The following is a 20800-nucleotide window of genomic DNA, read 5'->3' as shown; positions in this document are numbered from 1 at the left end:
CGAATACAAGCTGCTAGGGCACCTAGCTGGCTCAGCTGGTAAAGGGTATGACTCTTGATCTTGGGGTTGTGAGCATGGTCATGAGTTCGAGCCCTAGGTTGGGTGTAGAGATTACTTAAAAATAAAGTCTTAAAAAGAACAATCCTGGTGGCTCAGCGGCTTAGCACCGTCTTCAGCCCAGGGCATGATCCTGGAGACCTGGGATCGAGTCCCACATCTGGCTTTCTGCAACGAGCCTGCTTCTCCCTCTGCCTGTCTCTGCCTCTCTCTCTTTCCCTGTGTCTCTCATGAATAAATAAATAAAATCTTAAAAAAAAAAAAAAAGAAGAATACAAACTGCTGAACACAATGTGTCTACGCATTGTGAAGGTGCCCTCCAACTTGCTTGCACACCTGCAGGAAACTTGCACAGTAACAACTTCATCACCAAACTTCCATACCTAATACAATGAGGCAGAGAAAATAAAAAATAACATTTGTCCTTTAAGCACTGCACGCTTGAAGTCTGAGAAGATAGGTCAGCAGAGACCCAAACAGAAAAAGAGGCCAGGTTCTGAGAAAAGCAGACATCCATTTTAGGGAAAAAAAACAAAAAACAAAAAACAAAAACCCTCTTATAGCTATAATCAGTTAATGGAATGTGGCTCTTTGTAACAAAGCCTTCAAAGTATAGACTGGGACGGCAATTATCTTCCCCAAAGTGTCAGTCATGGGTAACTAAAAAATCAGTAACAATATTAATTAACAAATAAGGCTAGATTTGCTAGTTTGTTTAAGATTTTATTTATTTATTCATGAAAGAGAGAGAGGCAGAGACACAGGCAAAGGGAGAAGCAGGCTCCACGCAGGGAGCCCGATGTGGGACTTGATCCTGGGACTCCAGAATCACACCCTGGGCAGAAGGCAGGCACTAACCGCTGAGCCACCCAGGAGTCCCCAGGAAGGCCAGATTTGTATTCCATGAGTTCCTTTGGATTTTATGCCTCTGTGTGGTTTCTCCTTGTATCATGACAAATCGACTGCATAGAGATCACTCTTGACTTTTGTGGAACAAGTGATGAGGAGCCCAATCTGCATGCTCCTGAAAACCCTCAGATGTCTGAGCAGAGACCAGACAAAAAATGCTCAGAGGCAGTCACACACAGTTCCAGAACCCCAAGTGCCATCCAGAGATTTTGAAACCACAGGTTAAGAATCTCTGTTCTAGAAATGGCATTTTTTTTTTTTGCAGGAATAGAAAAAAAAATCCTAAAATTGATGTGGAATCTCAAAGGACCCTAAACAACCAAAACAGTCTTGACAAAGAATAACAAAGCTTGGAGGCCTCACACTTCCTGATTTCCAAACCTGTTACAAAATAACAGTAATGAAAATGATATGGTATGGACAAAAAGACATATTATAGACCAATGGAGCAGAATCAAAAGCCCAAAAATAAACCCTCACATCTACGCTTAACTGATTTTTAACAAGGGTGCCAAGACAACACAGTGGATAAAGGATATTCTTTCAACTGTTGGAAAAACTGGATAACCACATGGAAAATGAATGGGTTCTTACTTTATACCATCTACAAGAATGAACTCAAAATGGATTAGAGACCTAATATAAGACCTGAAGCTATACATCTAGAAGGAAACATAAGGGGAAAACTTCATGATACTGGACAGGCCATAATTTCTTGGATACAACACCAAAAGCACAGGCAAAGTAAAACGAAATGAAACAAAAAGAAAAAATAGACAAATGGGACTATATCAATTTAAAAACTTCTGTGCAACAAAGGAAACAATCAACAGAGGAAAAAGGCAACCTATGGAAGGGGAGAAAATATTTGCAAAGCATATATCTGACAAGGGGTTAATATTCAGAATACATAAGGAATTTCTACAATTCAACAACAAAAAAATAAATAACCCAATTTAAAAATGAATAAAGGACTTGCATAGACATTTCTCCAAAGATGATATATAAATGGCCAACAAGCATATGCAAAGATGCTCAACATCATTAATCATCCAAGAAGTGCAAATCAAAACCACAATGAGAATGTAACCTCATACCCATTAGGATGGCCACTATAAAAAAATAAAACAAAAACGAAACAGAAAACAAGTGTTGGTGAGCATATGGAGATGTTGGAGCCCTTGCACACTGTTGGTGGGATGGTAAAATGATGATCGGAAACAGTGTAGATGTTCCTCAAAAAATAAAAATGGGGGGATCTCTGGGTGGCTCAGGGGTTTGGCGCCTGCCTTCGGCCCAGGGCGTGATCCTAGAGACCTGGGATCGAGTCCCACTTCGGGCTTCCTGAATGGAGCCTGCTTCTCCCTCTGCCTGTGTCTCTGCCTCTCTCTCCCTCTCTCTGTGTATCTCATAAATGAATAAATAAAATCTTTTAAAAAATAATAAAATAAAATAAAATAAAATAAAATAAAAATGGGGTGCCTGGGTGGCTCAGTGGTTGAGTGTCTGCCTTTGGGTCAGGTTGTGATCCTGGGGTCCAGGTTGAAGTCCTGCATCAGGCTCCCCAAAGGGAGTCTGCTTCTCCCCCTCTGCCCATGTCTCTGCCTGTCTCTCTGTGTGTCTCTCATGAATAAATAAAATCTTAAAAAAATAAAAAATAAAAAAATAAATAGAACCACCATATGATTTAGCAATCCTACTTCTAGGTATATATCCAAAAATAATTTAAAACAGAATCTTGAAGAGATATTTGCACATCCATGTCCATTGTAGCATTACTCACAATAGCCAAAATGTGGAAGCAACTGTATGCAGGGATGAATAGATAAACAAAGTGTGGTATATACATACAATGCACTATTATTTGGCTTTAAAAAAGAAGGAAATCCTGGCATGTGCTGCAACATGGGTGAACCTTGAGAACATTATGCTAAGTAAATAAGCCAGCCACAAAAAGACAACTACTGCATGACTGCACTTATATGAAGTATCTAAAGTAGTCAAACTCCTAGAAACAGAAAGTAGAATAGTGGTTGCCAGAAGTTGAGGAAAGGGAAATAGGGAGTTATAGTTTAATGGGTTTGGTTGCAGTCAGGCAAGATAAAAAAGTTTTTGAGATCTGTTGGACAACAATGTGCATCTAGTTAACAGCATCGTATAGTACACTTAAAAAATTGTTAAAAAGATGGTAAATTTATGTCATGTGTCTTTTACCACACAGAGACACAAAAAGCACTCCTTGTCTAGGAATCTTTTCCTTTTTTTTTTTTAAGGTTTTATTTATTTATTCATGAGAGACACAGAAAGAGAGGCAGAGACATAGGCAGAGGGAGAAGCAGGCTCCCCGTAGGAAGCTCAGTATGGGACTTGATCCCAGAACACTGGGATCATGACAGGAGCCAAAGGCAGATGCTCAACCATCGAGCCACCCAGATGCCCCTAGGAATCTCTTCTGATGCTGTTCTCAGTGACGTTCCTCAAGCAGTATTCCCCAGCCAGGCCCTAAGACACTAATTTTCCAAGTTCTTTCTAGAAAAGGAATGTAAAACTGAGCTTTCTGCACACTTCAGGGGCTGAATGCTGGAAAATAAACTATTCCACATTCGAGGGGTCAGGTGTGGTGACCAGGGAGCCGATTTGCAAGTAAGGTCACAGCAGTGTTGAGTACTCACCCAGAGGGTGGGAGAGGCAGGGCCAAGGGAAGCTGCCCCGAGGAAGGGCACAGCTGAGGGCAAGGGCACTCACTGTCCAAGGCCGGCTGCCACTCCACAAGCTGTTGAGTAGCCTGGAAACACAGAGTGAGGTCACCAGGACAACTGGAAAAGCCCCCACAGCAGTGGAGGGACAATGTGAGCAGCTGGGACTCTCAAATGGAGAAGGGGCCTTTAGTTCTGGGAATGATGTTTGCCACATTGAATGGGACTCCAACGATAGATGCACACTATTTTAAAACACCAACACTGGGGTGTCTGGGTAGCTCAGTTAAGCATCTGCCTTTGGCTTGGGTCGTGGCCCTGGGGTCCTGAGGTCCTGGGGTCCTGGAATGTAGCCTGGTATTGGACTCCTTGCTCAGTGGGGATTGGGCTTCTCCCTCTCCCTCTGCTCTTCCCCCAACGCTGCTCAGGCTCACTCTCTCTGTCAAATAAATAAATATTTCAAAGTAATAATAATAAAATAAAATAAAACAGCATTACTGGTAAATTGCTTAATATTTGATCCTCGAGAGTGTTGAAGTTAATCACTACTTTTGACTCTTTTGAGACAGACTTTAAAGTTGGATCCTATGTGGGACACCTGGGTGGCTCAGCAGTTGAGCATCTGCCTTCAGCTCAGGGCATGATCCCGGGATCTTGAGACGGAGTCCCGCATCAGGCTCCCTACAAGGAGTCTGCTTCTCCCTCTGCCTATGTCTCTGCCCCTCTCTGTGTGTCTCTCATGAATAAATAAATAAATAAAAATATTTAAAAGTTGGATCCCATGAAACTTTGTAGGTTTTCTAATTTTCAGGCCCTGCTACAAGGAAAAAAATATAGCATATTTAGAATATCTTTCAATTGATCAACAGAACTGTAGAAAACATGATTAAATGCTTTCCAGAGTAGATTAGGAAAGGACGAATCTTTTATTGCCCACCATATGTTCAGCCTGGCCTCTCCCCTTGACTTCATGACAGTCGGGTCCCCCACTTCATGATCAGTGCTTACATCACAAGGAAACTCTACCTTGAGAAAGTCAAACACGGTCAAAAATGCTCATGGAATAAAACTGCCCAACTGCTTCAGTCCTCACAATGTGGGAAAGTGACTTTGGACAAATCAAGGAATCATTACGTGTGCTTGACGCCGCAGAAATTACTAGGTAATTTGCTATATCAACCTGTATCTGGGAAGCCTCTGGAACAGAGTCATTCTAAGCTTAAGACCCCAACTCAGTCATTCTTCAAAAGAAAGGTAAAATAGAGAAGGAAACATGAAGAGCTATCAGTGAATGCCGGAGCCTGGTATTTCATACCCTTGAGAAATGGACCCCAGTTAAAGGAGAAGAAAAAATGCCCAGATCTTTGATGGCAACTTACTACTCAACATGAAGCTAATGACACTTCTGCTAATAATTATTATCCTACTGCAAAAACCAAAACAAAATTACAAGTTCAAACAAAATCATCAAACAATCCAAACTGAAAGCATTAATTTTATGGGATAAATGATACTGTGTTGCTGTGGCCCAATTCTGTCCACCTGATTTTGCTGCTGACTTCTGGGGTGCAGGTTCTTTAGTTCAGGACTCTTTGTCCTACTAATGTCCCTGCCACTTTTCTTCTCTTCTTTTTGGTGTTGTCACCATTTCCACATTTCATCTGTCTCTGTTTTTTATTACTATTATTATGTTTTAAAGCACTAGGTGTGGAGCCCAATAAGGGGCTTGAACTCACGACCCCGAGATCAAGACCCAAGCTGAGATCAACAGTTGGATGCTCAACTGACTGAGCCACCCAGGCGCTCCTTTTTAAAATGTAAGCTCTACACCGAAAATGGGGCTTGAACTCATCCCCAAGGTCAGGAGAGGCCTGCTCCACCGACAGAGCCCATCTCTGTTCTTTTCTAATCAGAATGAACAATTTGGGTGGAGCTGCTTGGCATCATCTCTGCTATAAATGCAAACTCAGAAGCTGATATGGTTGGTGTGGCAGTACTCGATTCTAAAGCAAGTTGTTCAAACTCTTAGGGATACTATACAATAATTTGTTTACGTTACCATCAACATTGAACATTCAAAATGAGAAGACTCCCTAGAATATTTCCTTGGGTCTTAGTTTGACAAAACTTCCACAGCCTAAACCTTTGGCTTTTAACTTTTTTTTGTACTGCAGCTCCCTTTGGAGCTGGTGAAGCCACAGAACAAGGTTTTGTATTTAAAAAATGGAAAGGATTGCAGAGGAAACCAATTATGTTGACATTTAGTTATCAAAATATTAAAAAATAGAACTGTGATCATGATTTATCCTTCTTCATGAACACATTAAGGATCTAATGGCAGGTCTAATAACTTGTAATTTCTAAGTAGTGATGAGTATAATCGATGGGTTGTAATATCTTCAATGACTGTGAAGTGATATGAAAATATCTATGATTTCTATGACAAAGTCACCGATTTTACCACTTCATAAAATGATGAATTTACAATATCTCATAAAATATTTCATGCATTTCAGAAGAGGTTTATGAAAATAAATATGTAACTTTTCCTCACAGACCCCTAAGGGGTCCTGAGGACCTCAGGCAAGGACCCTTGACCTAAATCTTACTCAAATCAAACTATCAAAGTTATGCACACATATTCAAGATTAACTGTGGGCTTGGATGTTTAAGGAGCTGCTGCAGTACATGCATCATCCATCTGTCTCCTTCCACAGAGGCACACAGTCAGGACCCAAACCCAAAACTGTAGGGTCAGTAGGTCTCTGTACCTCTGTAACACTGTGCCACAAGAAGCTGAACTGTCCTGGCAGAGTGACGCTCTTACCTGGATCTTTACCTGATACCCTTTTCCCTTCAAAGACTCACTGCAGGGTGAGGTAGGTGTCCTCCTCTTAGTTCTCTGGAACCTGGGAACCCCTCCCGGGGAAGAGTCCTGCATTCTGTAGTGTACCTGTGTGGCTCTCAAGCCAGGAGGGAAGGCCCTAAAGACAGTCTACTCATCCTCTATGGGGGGGTATGTGCCGGGGGGTGGGGGACTCCCCAGAGCACCAGAACCCTTTTGGTTGTTAGGCAACTAGGCATAAGGAAGCAGGGCCAGGAGACCTCCAGAGTAAGAGATACCCAGCCAGTCCCATGATTGCCCTCTCTACCTACCCTCTGGCTGGGAAGGGTTGAAATGCCCTAGGGTTGGTTGCTAGGCAACAGGACAGAATTCACTGATGATGGTCTCCAGAAGATTGTTACACCCTTGGTGTATGTGGCATGTGGTGCATGAGAGAGAGAGAGAGAGAGAGAGAGAGAGAGAGAGATGTGATGCATTACTTCCCCTGGAGGTCTAGAAGGAGGCAGAAAAAGTCAAATTTCTAAGAGCCTAAGGGAAAAAATAACCAGCCTAAAGGAACTTTGGAAGGTTCTCACCATGGCTGACTCGGAGGCCAGAGCTCACTGCAGAATCTGTTGGAGATGCCCCCTTCTCTGGGCTATACTTCTCCCTTTACCAACTCCTGTCAAAATCTGCTGTCTATTCATGGCCAAGGTGCAAAAGGGAACTGAGAACAAATCTATCCTAAGAATCCACCTGAGGGGGTGCCTGGATGGCTCAGTGGTTGAGCGTCTGCCTTCAGCTCAGGTTATGATGTTGGGTCCTGGGAATGAGCCCTGCATCAGGCTCCCCGTGGGGAACCTGCCTTTCCCTCTGCCTGTCTCTGCGTCTCTACGTCTCTGTGTTTCTCATGAATAAATAGATAAATAATAGTTTAAAATCTTAAAAAAAAAAAAAAAAAAGAACCCACCCGAGAAGACTTCACAGCTACTCCTGGCAGTGTGGAGTGTGAGCCCAGACCGAGCCCTGAGCACTCTGCATCAGTCTGGGTCAGCCTCAGTAGCTGTGTGACAGCCCTCTCTGAGCCTCAGACTCCATTTCTGGAAAATAGAGTAGTAAAATCCATCAGAGAGCCAAGAAAAAGGTCAAACATGCAGGTCAACCTGAACCTAACCACAAGGAAACCATCAGAAAATCCAAATTGAAAAAAAAAAAATCCAAATTGAGGGACATTCTGCAAACCACTGTTTTGAATGCTTCAAAATGTCAAAGGCTTGGAAGACCAGAGGAAAAAAAGGTGAGAAACTGTTTTTTGTTTTTTTTTTTTAAGATTTTATTTATTTATTCATGAGAGTCACAGAGAGAGAGAGAGGCAGAGACACAGGCAGAGGGAGAAACAGGCTCCATGTAGGGAGCCCATTGTGGGACTCGATCCTGGGACCCCAGGATCACATCCTGGGCCGAAGGCAGGCGCTAAACTGCTGAGGCACCCAGGGATCCCAGAAACTGTTTTTGATGAAAGGAGACTAAGGACTGACTAAAGAGTCATGACAACTAAAGACAGGCATGATCCTTGATTGGATTTAAAAAATTAAGAGTCATGAAATTATCTGAACAACTGGAAAATTTGAACATAGACCTATACTGTTGTATTTTTTTAAATGATTTTATTTATTTATTTATTTATTTGAGAGAGAGAGAGAGTATGAGTGAAGAGGACAGAGGGAGAGGGAGAAGCGGATTCCCTGCCAAGTAGAGAGCCTGATGTGGGGTTCGATCCAGGACCCTGGGATCAGGACCTGAGCTTAAGATAGATTCTTACCTGATTGAGCTACCCAGGAGCCCTATACTGTCATATTACTGTAAAATGTCTTCGATTTGATTATATATTGGGTTTCATAGCAGGATGTTCTTTTCCTTAGAAGACCAATGATAACATATTTTGGGGGTGAAGCATTGGGGTGTCTGTAATCCATTCTGGAATGGTTCAGTAGAACATACATACACAGAGACATAAAACAAATGTGGCAAAATACCAACTGATGAATCTGTGTCTATGGGTGTTCAATGTACCATGTTCACAACTTTTATGTAGGTTTGAACATTTTCAAACTAAAAAATAGGGGAGAAGGTATTTAGACATCTCTTCCTACATGGTCTGGCAGAAAGAGCAGTTCATGAATGATAGCTTCTTATTACCTAACTTTTACATCTACGTGGGGATGATTTCTCAAACCAGAGTGTGGCTATAGCACAGTGGAATGACTGGCACAAGATGATGCTGGGGCCTTGCTGGAGCCTCCCAGGCTCTGCTTGGTCCCTCAGGGGCCAATGACAGTGTTCCCGACACAGAGAGGGCGTTCCTTCGCTCACACTCTGGGAGGAGGATGTCTGGGCCCACCCAGCCTGGGTGATGGGCCATATTCAGAGCCGGGCCTGCAGAGGTCTTCTCTGTGGAAGGTAAGAGATTAGAGCCAGAAATGATACTTTTAATCCCAGGCTTGCTGGAGGCTGCCTTCCAGGGATAGACCTTGAAAAGCAGATGGTAGTTTTGTGAGAATGAAAAGGAGGTGCTCCTTCCTCTGGGAGACCCAGCCTACGTCCTGGCCCTGGCTGCCCGATTGCATCAGCAGCCCGATGAAGCCCTTCTATGTAATATTAGCTTCCATTGATTGAGTGCCAGCCATGTTCTGTGACTAATTTTGAAACCTCACTACAACTCTTCGGGATAGTTGTTATTTTGCTCCTTTCATTTGTGGGGAAACAGGCTCAGAAAGGCATAGAGACTTGTTGGGTTGGCCCAACTAGTAAGTGTCTGGGCAAGAGAGCAAGTTTCTGAATGTAGGGCTTCCTGACTTCCAAGCTCTCACCCCCTGCTGTTCTCCAGCGTTCTGTCTGTGCAGAGTTTGATGCCATGGAAAGTCCTTTTAGGGTAGTGAAGGTGACAGGTGAAAAAACTGAGACTCAGAGAAGGGACTTAGCAAGGTCATCAGAGGCTTGTGGCAGAGCCTGGACTGGAATGCAGGAATTGGGTTCTTCATCATCCTTAATACCTCAAGGACTCCCTTCCCAATAACCACTGGCGGCTGAGAGCCGCTTCCTCTAGGCAGCCTGGATGGGTTAGTACACAGGAATGCAGCCCCCTTCTAGCTCTGCTTTAGTGAAGGCATTTGATTGTTGGAAGTCTGCCTTTTGTGGGATTCCCACTCCTCACCGCCTGGCCCCTCTCTTGGTTCCACCTTTCAGGACATCTCTCTCTTACCTGGCTGTGTTACCACCAGTCCAGGTGACACCCCTTCTCTCCTGCTCCGCACTAGCAGACATTCCAGCTCTGTCTGGGACACTTCCTCCACTTCCCAAACCCCTGCTCTTAACTTCCTTTGTGGAATATCTCTCCTTCCCTCCAGGCTCCTCCTTTTTAAGAAGCAATTTGCTAACTGCCAGATGTCCATTGTGATTTCTGATTTCTTTTTCTGCAGAAGTTCCTTTTCCTTTATTCCCCTTACTACCATTTACCCATCTATCTGTCCATGTACTCTCTCATTCACTGATCCACCCATCCAACCATCTACCCAACCATCCATCCATCCATCCATCCACCCACATATCCACCTACTTATTCATCCTTCCATTCACATATGTACACACACACACTCACTCCTATCCATCCATCCACGCACTCAGTCATCCACCAATCCACCCACCTACATGTCAGTCCATTCATCTGTCCATCTATCCAACTTTGTACCTCCATCTGTCCTTCCATTCACATACATACACATGCAAATTCACTGACACACACCTACATCCATCTATCCATCCGACTACTTATCTATCTAGCCATCCATCCTTCCATTCACACATAAGCACACAAGCACTCACCCACACATACACCTATCCATCCATCCATCATTCCATCCATCTACCCATCCCTGTAATCATCCATCCAATCATCTGATTTTTCACTAATTCAACCTTTTTTGAGTACCTATGATATACCACATACAAAGCAAAACAAGTCCTGGCCTTTGCCTTTGGGAAACCCCCAGTCTACAAGGCAGGGATAGACAACACCATGGGTTGAAAAGTGCTAGGAGGGTGTACTAGGGACCATGGGACTTCAGAGATGGTGGTGGAGGCTACCTGGTCGGTAGCTGTGAAAAGCCTCAGGGAGCACCAGTCACCCGAGGTGGAACTATGAGTCCCTCCTTGTTGCGCTTCTCCTCTGTGACCATCGCTTCCCCAGCTCCCCATCTTTTCATTTTTTTCTCTGTGGGTGCTTGGGCTGAGGGTAGTCAAGGGGCACAAAAATCAAAGACTCTTCACTAGAAGTTGCCTGGGGGCTGGCTCTTCCCTCCTGCCTTTCTTTTTCTTTTTAAGATTTTATTTATTTATTCATGAGAGAGACACAGAGAGAGGCAGAGACAGGCAGAGGGAGAAGCAGGCCCTGCAGAGAGCCCTCTGTGGGACTGGATACCGGGACTCCAAGATCACGCCCTGGGCTAAAGGCGGCGCTAAACCGCTGGGCCACCCGGGTTGCCCACTTCCTGCCTTTCCTGCTTTAGTTAGGCCACCTCTCTCTTTCATCGATCAGAACAGCTCTCTTTTTATTACTGTACGCAGTACTTGTACCCAGGTAGCAGGAGACACCCCCCCTTGCAGGGGACTGGCCTTCCACTGCATCTAGCAGCTTCTGTGGGAGACTCTCATTACAGCTTCTCATTGTGGGATGAGGAAGCATGCCAGAATTGTCAGGGGTCAGCTGACCCCAATTTGACTTAGCTACTCAACCAGAAGGCCTTGCCCCATCTCCCACATCCCTGCCCAGCCAAATCTACTGTTTCTGGGCCTGCCTCAAGTGCTTTCCTTGAGGCAATCTGTGGCCCTTTGCCTCAGGGGCCAGCCAGATGTCCAGCTCCCATGGACTCCTCTGCTCTCATGGCCTCTCTGGCCACAGTGCTTGGACTCTTGGGACTCTGCTACCCCTGGGGTTCTGGTGGGGGTCCCAGGGGCAGCTCAGTCTCTCCAGGGCTGAGGACAGAGAAACGATCCAGTGGAGGCTTGATAACTTCCCTCTCCGTGGGGAGGGTAAGTACCTGGTTCCCTCTCTCTGCAAACACTACAAGGTGGCAGCCTAGCAGGTCTGGGGGCACTGCTGGGCCAGGGACAGAAGTGATGTAACAGGCTCCTCCTTTCCCAGCTCCTGAAGCCCCTCAGGTCTTTCTGCCCCATAAAACCCCACCCAAAGGCTGAGACTGGCACAACTTTTCTGCTGGAGGGTTGAGGAGCAGGGGATGACCTGGCCTGACCTTGGCCCTTCTTGTCCCCTCACCATGGCACAATCAGGACTGAAGCTGGATACTCTATGTGGTTGGGTCCAGAACCAGGCAGTAAGTAATAAGCTAAAGCACTCAGTTGGGGGATGTTACAGAAGACGTGATACTGCTGGGCATGTGGATCCCTGGAAGCTCCCTGTAGGGCAACTTTGCCCCTTGAGTTCAAGCCCAGTTGGATGATCACACTGGGAGGAAGCCTAGAATAGGGTGCCAGCATGCAGACTCAGCGTGTGGGTGAATCTGTTCTTAGCTGAAAGGTTGCGAGCCTGTGCAAGATGGAAGCTAGGTGAGGGTGAGTATCAATATCCACCCAGTTAATGACAATGACACAGACCAAAGACAATCAGAGCCTGAAGCGAATTGGGTAAACTGCAGAGAAAATATCCTGAAAAGGACCACATGGGCGTTTGGGCGTGCTGATGGTACACATCTTCCAAAGCCCAAATGAAAAGCAGTGGCAGTGGTCCTGCTCCAAAGCCAGGGAAAGGCCACGGGGTGGAGCTTCAGTCCAGGATCCTCCAGCCATCTACAGGCTCTTGCTAGGCCAACAGCTATTTTCTGGTTGTTGAAAAGGTCATCACAGAACCAAAGGGGAACAATACCCATAGGTCAGAGTAGCCAAGTTGGGCCATGTGGCAGCCACAGAGGTGCCCCGCTCACATCTCCCTTCCAGGGAACCTGCTGTGAGAAGTGTAAAACCACCAGCTGCTGCATCTTTCAGGATTCCCCACTGGCCTTGTGGGGACTTCCTTAGAGCTTCACTGTAATTGGAGACCCCCCACCCAATCTTCCTTCCCTCTCTCCTTTCACAGGTGCCAGGTTCTTCCTGCTTCCTCTTGCTCCTTCCCCCTTTATCCTGCACAGCTATTTTTCTCCTAGAAATCTCTTGCATGTCTATTTCTGTCTTGACACCTGCTGCTCAGAGGACCTGAACCCTGAACAGAAAGTCTAGTATATTGCAGTCTGGGTCCAGCAACACTCAAAAGCTGATTCTCAGGGTGGGCAAATCTTGAGAATTTTATAACAGCCAGAGGGACCTGTGGGTAGAATCACTTGTAGAACACTGGGAAAGAAGGTTGGAGAAGAAATCCAAAAAATCCAATCCAAAATATCCAAGAAAATGAACACAATGTTCATAGCAGATGCAACAAGCCAGAGAACTTCCGATTGATGTTCGCTTTTGGAGGGGCACACGCTACATGGAGCTGTTTTTAATCCTGACCCCACTATCACTTTGGGAGAGTTTCCTGATCTATAAAATGAGAATAATTAGACTTACCTTGCTGGGTTTTTAAGGATGAAGTCCTGACACAGGTGCTTCAAATCAGAGTAGCTTTGTTAACTATTTGTATTTTCCTTTAGGAAGAGAAAGCAGGCCTCCTCTGTTGCTTGAAAGCAGGCAGGGACTGGTTCAGGGGAAAAAATTACTGGATCCACCCTGGGAAGGGGCCTGCAGGTTTGACCCCCTCCCTGAGACCCTGGGAAAAGGTGAGGGTTCTGTGTTGGGGGTGGGGCAGGGTTAGGGGAGGGTCAGCTGCTCCATTGGGACCGTGTGGCTCCTGCAGGGTGGTCTGTGTGGTGGGACTCTCCTGGAGGGAGGGGAAGGGGGTGAGAGGAAGAGAAGGGGAGGGGACTGCAGAAATTAAGGTGATTTCTGGGCAGTAGCATGAGATTGAATGACAAAGGGACCAGAACTGGAGCCTGGGGTGGAGTCAGTGCCCAAGCCTGGAAGGCCAGCCCCTGTGGGCTCCTCCCCTTTCCTCTGTTTGACCCTCGGCCAGGGAGAGGAGTTAAACTGCCAGTCTCATCCACTGTGCCCAGGAGAACTAGATTGCACAGGTTGGAGCCAGTCTGAAAGGGGACCCTGTCCTCACAGGCGCCAGGCAGTGGCAGTAGCTCTGTGTGGGGATGAGGGCAGGGCCCAAAGACATGAGGGACTTCAAGAAGACACAGTCCAGGTGTCCAGTTCTGTGGATGCCTCTGCCCCACCCCTGGTGGCCTAGAGCTTGCCATGTACCCCTTGCACCAGTCTGGGTGCCTAGTACAAGGCAGGCCACTTGGACCACCTACAATTCTCTGGCACCTCCTTTTAAGAAGTCCTCTTTCTTACGCCTGGGTGGCTCAGCTGTTGAGCATCTGCTTTTGGCTCAGGGTGTGACCCCGGATTCCTGGGGTAGGGTTCTGCATCGGACATGGAGGACCTGCTTCTCCTCCCTCTGGCTGTGTCTCTGTATCTCTCTATTTCTCACGAATAAATAAATAAAATCTTAAAAGGGGGGGTGGTGATCCCTGGGTGGCTCAGCGGTTTGGCGCCTGCCTTCAACCCAGAGCGTGATCCTGGAGTCCTGGGATGGAGTCCCATGTCGGGCTCCCTGCACAGAGCCTGCTTCTCTCTCTCTCTGTCTCTCATGAATAAATAAAATCTTTAAAAATAAATAAAAAATAAAAAAAGAAGTCCTCTTTCCTCCGAAAAGAAGGGTAGATGACAAATTAAGTCCCTCAGGGCTGTCTCCAGGGAAAAAGGGTGGCAGGTGACAATTTGTCCTTAGCAGGCCCTTCCCCTTTCACCTCAGACCCTCTGGCCCACACCACGGGGGTCCAGTTCTGGCCGTCAGGATGCTCTGTGGCCTGACACCCTTTTCTGCCTGGGAGGAGAGTCGCCAGTAAGTTAACCACATCAAGGGCTTCCTTTGACCCCCACTCCTCTGGGGCAGGGCCCAGTAAATGTCAGCTGGACTGAATTGGATTCTCTGAAAATGAGGGGATGAAAGAACTGTGGAGGGAGAATGTGTGCAAATGCCCCCAAATACAACCCGATCCACCCTTCATCTTTCTTAACCTTCCTATTCCCTCTTCTCCCCATTCCCACCATCTGCAACCTCTCTCTCCTGGAATGTGGGAAGCACAGACCTCGGTTGGACTTTGGGCAAGATACTTACTCTCTCTGTCCCAGTTTCCCTGTCTGTATAACAGCAGGATGACCCCTCTGCTATTGGTCTCCGGTGAGATTTAAATAAGGTGCGCACAACAGTTGGGGGGGGGCATTCTCTGGGTCTCTGTTGCCCCCACCCACCCACCTGCTCCACCACAGGCCCTGGTTAGGGGACTGAGTAGCTGCTGTAGGTCTGGAGTGGCAGTTCCAAGCCGATGGGGGAAGCAGCTAGGGAGAGAAGGGGGCTCCTGACAGGCTGGAAGCTCAGAGAAGGATCCACCAGGACTGACCAGTTGGCAGGGGACATGAACCCACAGGTCAGAGGGGCTCTGCCCAGAGACAGCTCCAGTCTCCAGGGCTGAATGGACACCGTATCCTGGCTTCTCCCCTGTTCCCACAGGCCTCTGGGGGATTGGGTATTCAATTAGCATTTCAAAGAACATCCATTTGGCCATAGGATGGGTCCTCTTACTCATTTTGTCTTCATTCATCCTCACAGGCCTCTGCTATTGTTGCAGTGATCCAGTGGAGCATGGGGAGGCTCAGCGAGGTGGGCAGGCACTGGGGGAGTGGAGCTGGCACTTGACGGGTCTGGATGACTCCAAGCACAGCGTTCTCTGGCCTGCAGCAAGACGTACACCTTGGTTCTGCCTGGCCATCTACATGCCTACTGCATGCCAGCCCCCTGGGCGAGGTTCGGGGAATGTCAAAGGAATGAGACACAGTCTCAAATTCACACAATCACATTCTCAGTGGGGGAGACTGGTAAGTAACCAGGCAGTTACAACAGAGCAAGTAAATGCTATCAGAGGTGAAGTCCCAGAGCCAAGGGGCCTCCAAAGAGGGGCATCTCATCTAGCCAGGGAATCAAGTAAAGGCCTCCCGGTGAGTCATGGCAGAGAACTATGAGAGCCCATAGAATCGCCATCCCCTGATTTCTCCTCTACAGTCGGGCCAATTGCAAGGCTAGATATAAGGGATACCTGCAAAGGGACCCTCCTCACCTCCCTACCTTCCTCCCTCCCCCTGGCACTTCTCACCACTGCCTCAGGTCCCTGAGGTACACCAGTTCCCACCGGGGGTTATGAAATAGGACTAACAAGGAAGGGCCAGCTCTGGCCTTGCAGCTCTCACATGGGCAGGGCGGGCCCAGCCACCTATTCTCCATGCCCCGGTGGTCCCGGGCCCTTGTCCTGGACAGCACTGGAGAACAGGTCACATGGAGGCCTGTCCTCTACTGCTCAGACTGTATTCCTCCTACATCGTCCACAACCTCCTCTGGACCTAAGTCAGTAAGCCCTGCCCCTCGCTCAACTCCTTGCCTTCTGTGTAATTCTCAGTGCCAAGAATAACCTCCCCTGGCTCTCGCCTCAATCCCCTTTTTCATCTGGGGCTTCCTGAGTCAAGAAGTATTCCTGCCTAAGAGGAGAAGCCAATGTCTCATACCTACCCCCTTCTTCCGGGAATAATCCATGTAGGGGTGGTGCTCAATATATGGGGTTTGTCCTAATGGGACTTGTCCTTCTGTGGCATCCCAGAAGCTGAGTTTGTGATCTGGTATGGCCTATGGGAGGCCCTCAAAGGCTCCCTGGAAATGGCCCACTAGACTGGGCCAAGCAACTTACACTTGGTGTGACTTTCTCTACCTGCAAGCTCCCTTTCCTGACCTGGGGACATAGGCATCATGGAGAAACTGGACACACAGGAGCTCAGAGGGAGAATTTCAGATGCTGGCTTTGTATACAAAACAATTTTATTAAAAATTCTGCAATTTGGAAAACAAAGCCTTCACAAGGATTCCATCAGAAAGTACAAATTTTAAATAAATGAGTCAGAAAAGAGGCAGCCAGATACACCAGCCACAGTCCTGGCCTTGGGGGAAGGGAGGAGGTGCCCAGAGCCCCCAAAAAGCTGGGCACATGGGGTCTTTGGATGCGTGCAGGGCCAGGTCCTGGAGCTACCAGGCAAGGGCCCTCAGTTTTCCTTTCCTTGGAAAAACGGAAAGAGCCTGGAAAGCAAAGGAAATTTTGAGTCTGAAGCAAAAAGGCACAAAAGCCATTTGTAAGGCACAAATGCTGACTCCAGCCCTGAGGCACAGGGAGTGGATGAATGGGTGATCAGAGCCCAGGACCCGGGCTCTGGTCATTCTTCTGACTGGTGTGACCTGTAGGTTTGGCCACAGGTTAAGGTAGACCAAGTGGTGGACGGCACAGTCCCGGCAGCCAGGGACCTGGAGCCAGTCTTTGGAACAGATGTGTTACTTTACTGGCAAACTGGTGTCTGGCCCCTGGCAGGGCAAGAAGGGTCACATGGCCCCTAAGAAATCCCATCAGTGGGGAGCACCAGGCCTCCTGTCCAACCCTGCACTCCGAGCCACTGTGGGCACTCACCCTCGACCAGAAACTTCCGAGGGCAGTCCTTGCCATCCAGGCATCTGGAGAAGCCCCAAGTCCCCAGAGCCAGGGTTTCTCTAAATGGGAGGCAGCTGGCATTGTCGAAATCAGTCCCCAACAGCTGCTGGCCCATACCACGGTCACTGGTGACAGGCCTCCCTGGTAACATTAGGCAGCGGGTAGGCAAAGAGGGAGAAATCTAGGATATACTTAGGCAGCACATCCTGCAGGAGGGCCCGTGGGGCACTGCACAGGTGGTAGTGCAGACTTTCCGGGCTGGCCGGCCGGTACCAGGCCTGGCGAGCTGGGAACCGGACCTGGGGCGGCGCCCGCACCCACTCCAGCACCTGGTTGGCGTCGGCCTCCAGCCGCTCGTAGGAGCCTACAAAGTCATAGTGCACCGCACAAGGCTGGCACAGGTGGTACACGGGCATCCAATGCTCATTCATCCGCTCGGGGTCCTCGTCCGCCAGGTACCTCAGGAACTCGGGGAAGGTGACATCGTCCCCCGCGGGGCTGGGCCCTGCTCCCGCCCGGTACCGCCTCACGATCTCAGCCCCGTAGCGCTGCTGGTACTCTCGGATTTCGCCGAACTTGTTGCGGTAGGCGGAGAGGAGGCGCTCCAGGGGCTCGCGCACGAACAGGAACTTGAAGTAGTGCTGTAGGCGGTGGCGGATCTCCTCGGGCCGCAGGTCGGCCAGGAACACCAGGTCGCTGCGGTGGTCCATCTTGAGGCGGACGTCCACGCTGTCCAGGGCGCCCGCCAGCACCTTCAGCACCCGCTTCCAGTTGGAGCAGGCCACCTTGGGGACGTAGCAGTACAGAAAGCGGTAGCGGTCGCTCACGAGGATGTGGCGCAGCAAGGTGCGCCGCTGCCCCACCGGCAGGTCCCACGGGTCCCGGGGCATGCCCGGCTGGCCGCACACCGCCCGCAGGGTGCGGTTCCGGACGTCCTGCCTCACCTGCCAGTCCGAGTCCCCGGGCTCCAGGGGCAGCGGCCCGGGCCTGGGGAGGGCCCGGCGCCAGGCCGCGGCCTCGCGGCTGGGGGGGTGCAGGGGGAGCGGCTTCACCTCGGCCAGGATGCCCCTCTCGATCATGAGCAGCAGCCCGCTGGAGGCCACGATCACCGCGAACATCAGCATGGACGGCAGCAGCAGCGGCGGCGCCCCCAGCCCGGCGCGGGCCCTGCCCAGCGGGGCCCGCCTCAGCGCGCGGCCCAGGGGCTCGGCGCCATTTGGGGCCGCCAGGGGGGCCAGCGGGCGGGGGAACATGGTGCTCCCGGGGCGGGGGCCTGCGCCGGCCCTGCCGACCTGCGGGCCGCCCGGGAGGCGGGCCCCGTGCTGGGGGCGGGGGCGGGGGCGGGGGGCTGGGGCCCGCAGCGGCGGGGACGGCCCCGGGGAGGGGGGCGGGAGGCGGGAGGCCCCGGCGCGCGCGGAGGCGGCCAGCTCCCGGGCTGCGGCGCCGGAGCGGGCGGGCGGCGGGCGGCGGGCGGGCGGCGGGCGGCGGGCGGCGAGGGACGGTGGCCGGATGTCCCGCCCGGCGCTCCCCGCCCCCGGCCCCGCCGTGACACAGGCGCGGGGGCGGGCCCAGGCCGGGGGCGGGGAGAGAGGCCGGCGCCCCTGCCCCGGGCGGGCGAGGGAGGGCGCGTGCGGACCCCCCCGGGAGAGGGCGCCGGAGCGAGGGCCGCCCTGGTGCTCCGGGCCGCGGAGACAAAAGCTGCCGAGGCCCGGAAGGCGGGGGGCGCGTGCCCTCGGGGAGTCGGACGCGGGACCTGCGCTCTGGCCTGAGACCTTCCTCCAGCCGCGGGTCCGCAGGCTGAGGGCCCCGCAGCGCGGCGCCGAGTCCAGGCTTTCGGGGAAGCCTTCCTTGCCCCTCGCAGGAAGCGGAGTCCCCAGTGTGCGCCCCCGGCCACTCCCGTCGAGAGGAGCGAGGCTGTCAAGCATTGACCAGTGGCTCATCTCCATGGTGACCGTTGGGTTTAGCAGTACCTGCCGGATGCCCTGTTGGTCGGCTGGGTAATGCTTCAATGCCTGGGAGTGGAGTCTTCTCCCCTCCTGTCTTTCTTCCCCTAGGCCTGGAGAGGTGGGATGACTGGGACACTCTGGTGAGGGGCCTATGGCGAGTGGGTGCCTGGTGGTCACAAGAGTGATCAGGACACATCCCGAAGGGTGAGGAGCGGCACAGAGCCGCAGAATCTGCCTGCCTGGAGCCAAACGCGCAGTCAATGGCACCGGGCGGATCCGGGAACGCCTAGGACAGCAGTGGCCAGCCTTTCCCCACCTGAACTGGGCACTGGCAAAGGCTCCAGATTTCATCCTGTTACGGATGTGTGGGGAGTAGTGATGCGATCAGGCTCCACATTTACCAGGCAGGTGCCTGCTCAGTGTTTGGTATTCTCTTTCAGTTGTCAGAGTTGCCCTGGGGAGGCAAGTACTACAGGCGTTCCCAAGGCACAGCTGAGGAAATGGAGAGGCTCTGCGAAGCTGAGACTCTATATGGGTCAGTCTGATTTTAAAACCCACACTCCTAATCACCGCCTCTTGGAGATTAATGGACAAACGTGAAATGGTTGGGAGGAAGCAGCTGATCCCAGGTTATAGTATTGAAGGGCTGAATGGAATGGGCTGAGTAGATGCCAGAGGCTCGGAGTTCAATGGGATAACGGAGGTGCCGCTGATCAGATGATTTCAGAAGCATGAAGGGTCCAGGGGAATGAGATGAAGCTTGCCGGATGGCCCCCAATCCTTAGCGTTGTGAGTGCACTGGTGGCTTCGCTTCTCAGTAGGCTCCCAACAGCTCACTGCCTGATTGCTGGGGTGCATCTGAGGATGCACCACCCACGGATTTAAAAAAATTTTTTTTCATCCACTGATTTCTAAGTTGGCCTCAGGTTCAGCCTTCACTGAAGTGCTTCCTTGTTTCCAATAGCACCGAATGTAGATTTCTGGCATTGGGATTATTTTTTACTGGAATCAGTTTTTTAAAACAATAAATGTTTTTTATACTAGAAGAGGGGGGAAAAAAACCTTTGAAAACTTTTTGATAATTTGGGCTGACGCTCATTCCTCTGAAGAGTCTTCTGTGATAGCAGTCACAGCAAAGTAGTCTGAGTACAGGAATGGCCACTTGGTTTGTGGGGAGTCCCTGGGCGAGGTGCTTGTCTCCACACCAGTTTCCTATCTGTAAAATGATAGGGCACCGGGCAGCCCCGATGGCGCAGCGGTTTAGCACCGCCTGCAGCCCAGGGCGTGATCCTGGAGACCCAGGATCGAGTCCCATGTGGGGCTCCCTGCATGGAGCCTGCTTCCCCCTCTGCCTGTGCCTCTGCCTCTCTCTCTCTCTCTCTCGCTCTGTATCTCTTGTGAGTAAATAAAATAAAATCCTTAAAAAACAAAACACTGAAGCAATCTTTAAAAAAAAAAAAATGATAGGGCACCATCCACCTCATGGGACTCTTGTAATGGCAGGGCTATAGTTAAGTCTGTGGCAGTGTCTGTGCCACTAATATCCTCTACTGAAATGCACCAGCCCAGATGTCCATACCAAAATGAAGAGGGTGGGGCAGCTCCATCCTGCCTCCCACGAACCCCCATGGCCATATCGCTTGCTCTACACTGAGTATGGTCAACCCTGAGACTGGGCTGAACCAAGAT

The 20800-nt window shown here is 50.0% G+C and overlaps 1 protein-coding gene and 1 long non-coding RNA gene across 2 annotated transcripts; one reads left to right on the top strand and one right to left on the bottom strand.

Annotated features, from left to right (window-relative positions):
• Positions 1–6954: 6954 nt before the first annotated feature.
• LOC119866870 lies at positions 6955–20385 on the top strand. Its single transcript, XR_005381513.1, has 4 exons — positions 6955–7783; positions 14731–14840; positions 15254–15519; positions 19552–20385. It is a non-coding gene; the product is annotated as an uncharacterized LOC119866870 (long non-coding RNA).
• Positions 16486–18418, bottom strand: CHST14 (carbohydrate sulfotransferase 14). The gene has a single exon (XM_038580068.1). It carries the CDS (start codon positions 18416–18418, stop codon positions 17288–17290), a length of 1131 nt encoding a protein of 376 aa, XP_038435996.1. The 3' UTR covers positions 16486–17287.
• Positions 20386–20800: the final 415 nt, after the last annotated feature.

The sequence above is a fragment of the Canis lupus genome, chromosome 30 (assembly GCF_011100685.1).
Source record: "Canis lupus familiaris isolate Mischka breed German Shepherd chromosome 30, alternate assembly UU_Cfam_GSD_1.0, whole genome shotgun sequence".
NCBI classification, from domain to species: Eukaryota; Metazoa; Chordata; class Mammalia; order Carnivora; family Canidae; genus Canis; species Canis lupus.
The sequence above is the reverse complement of the archived record's forward strand: the minus strand, read 5'-3'. Positions and strand labels throughout refer to the sequence as shown.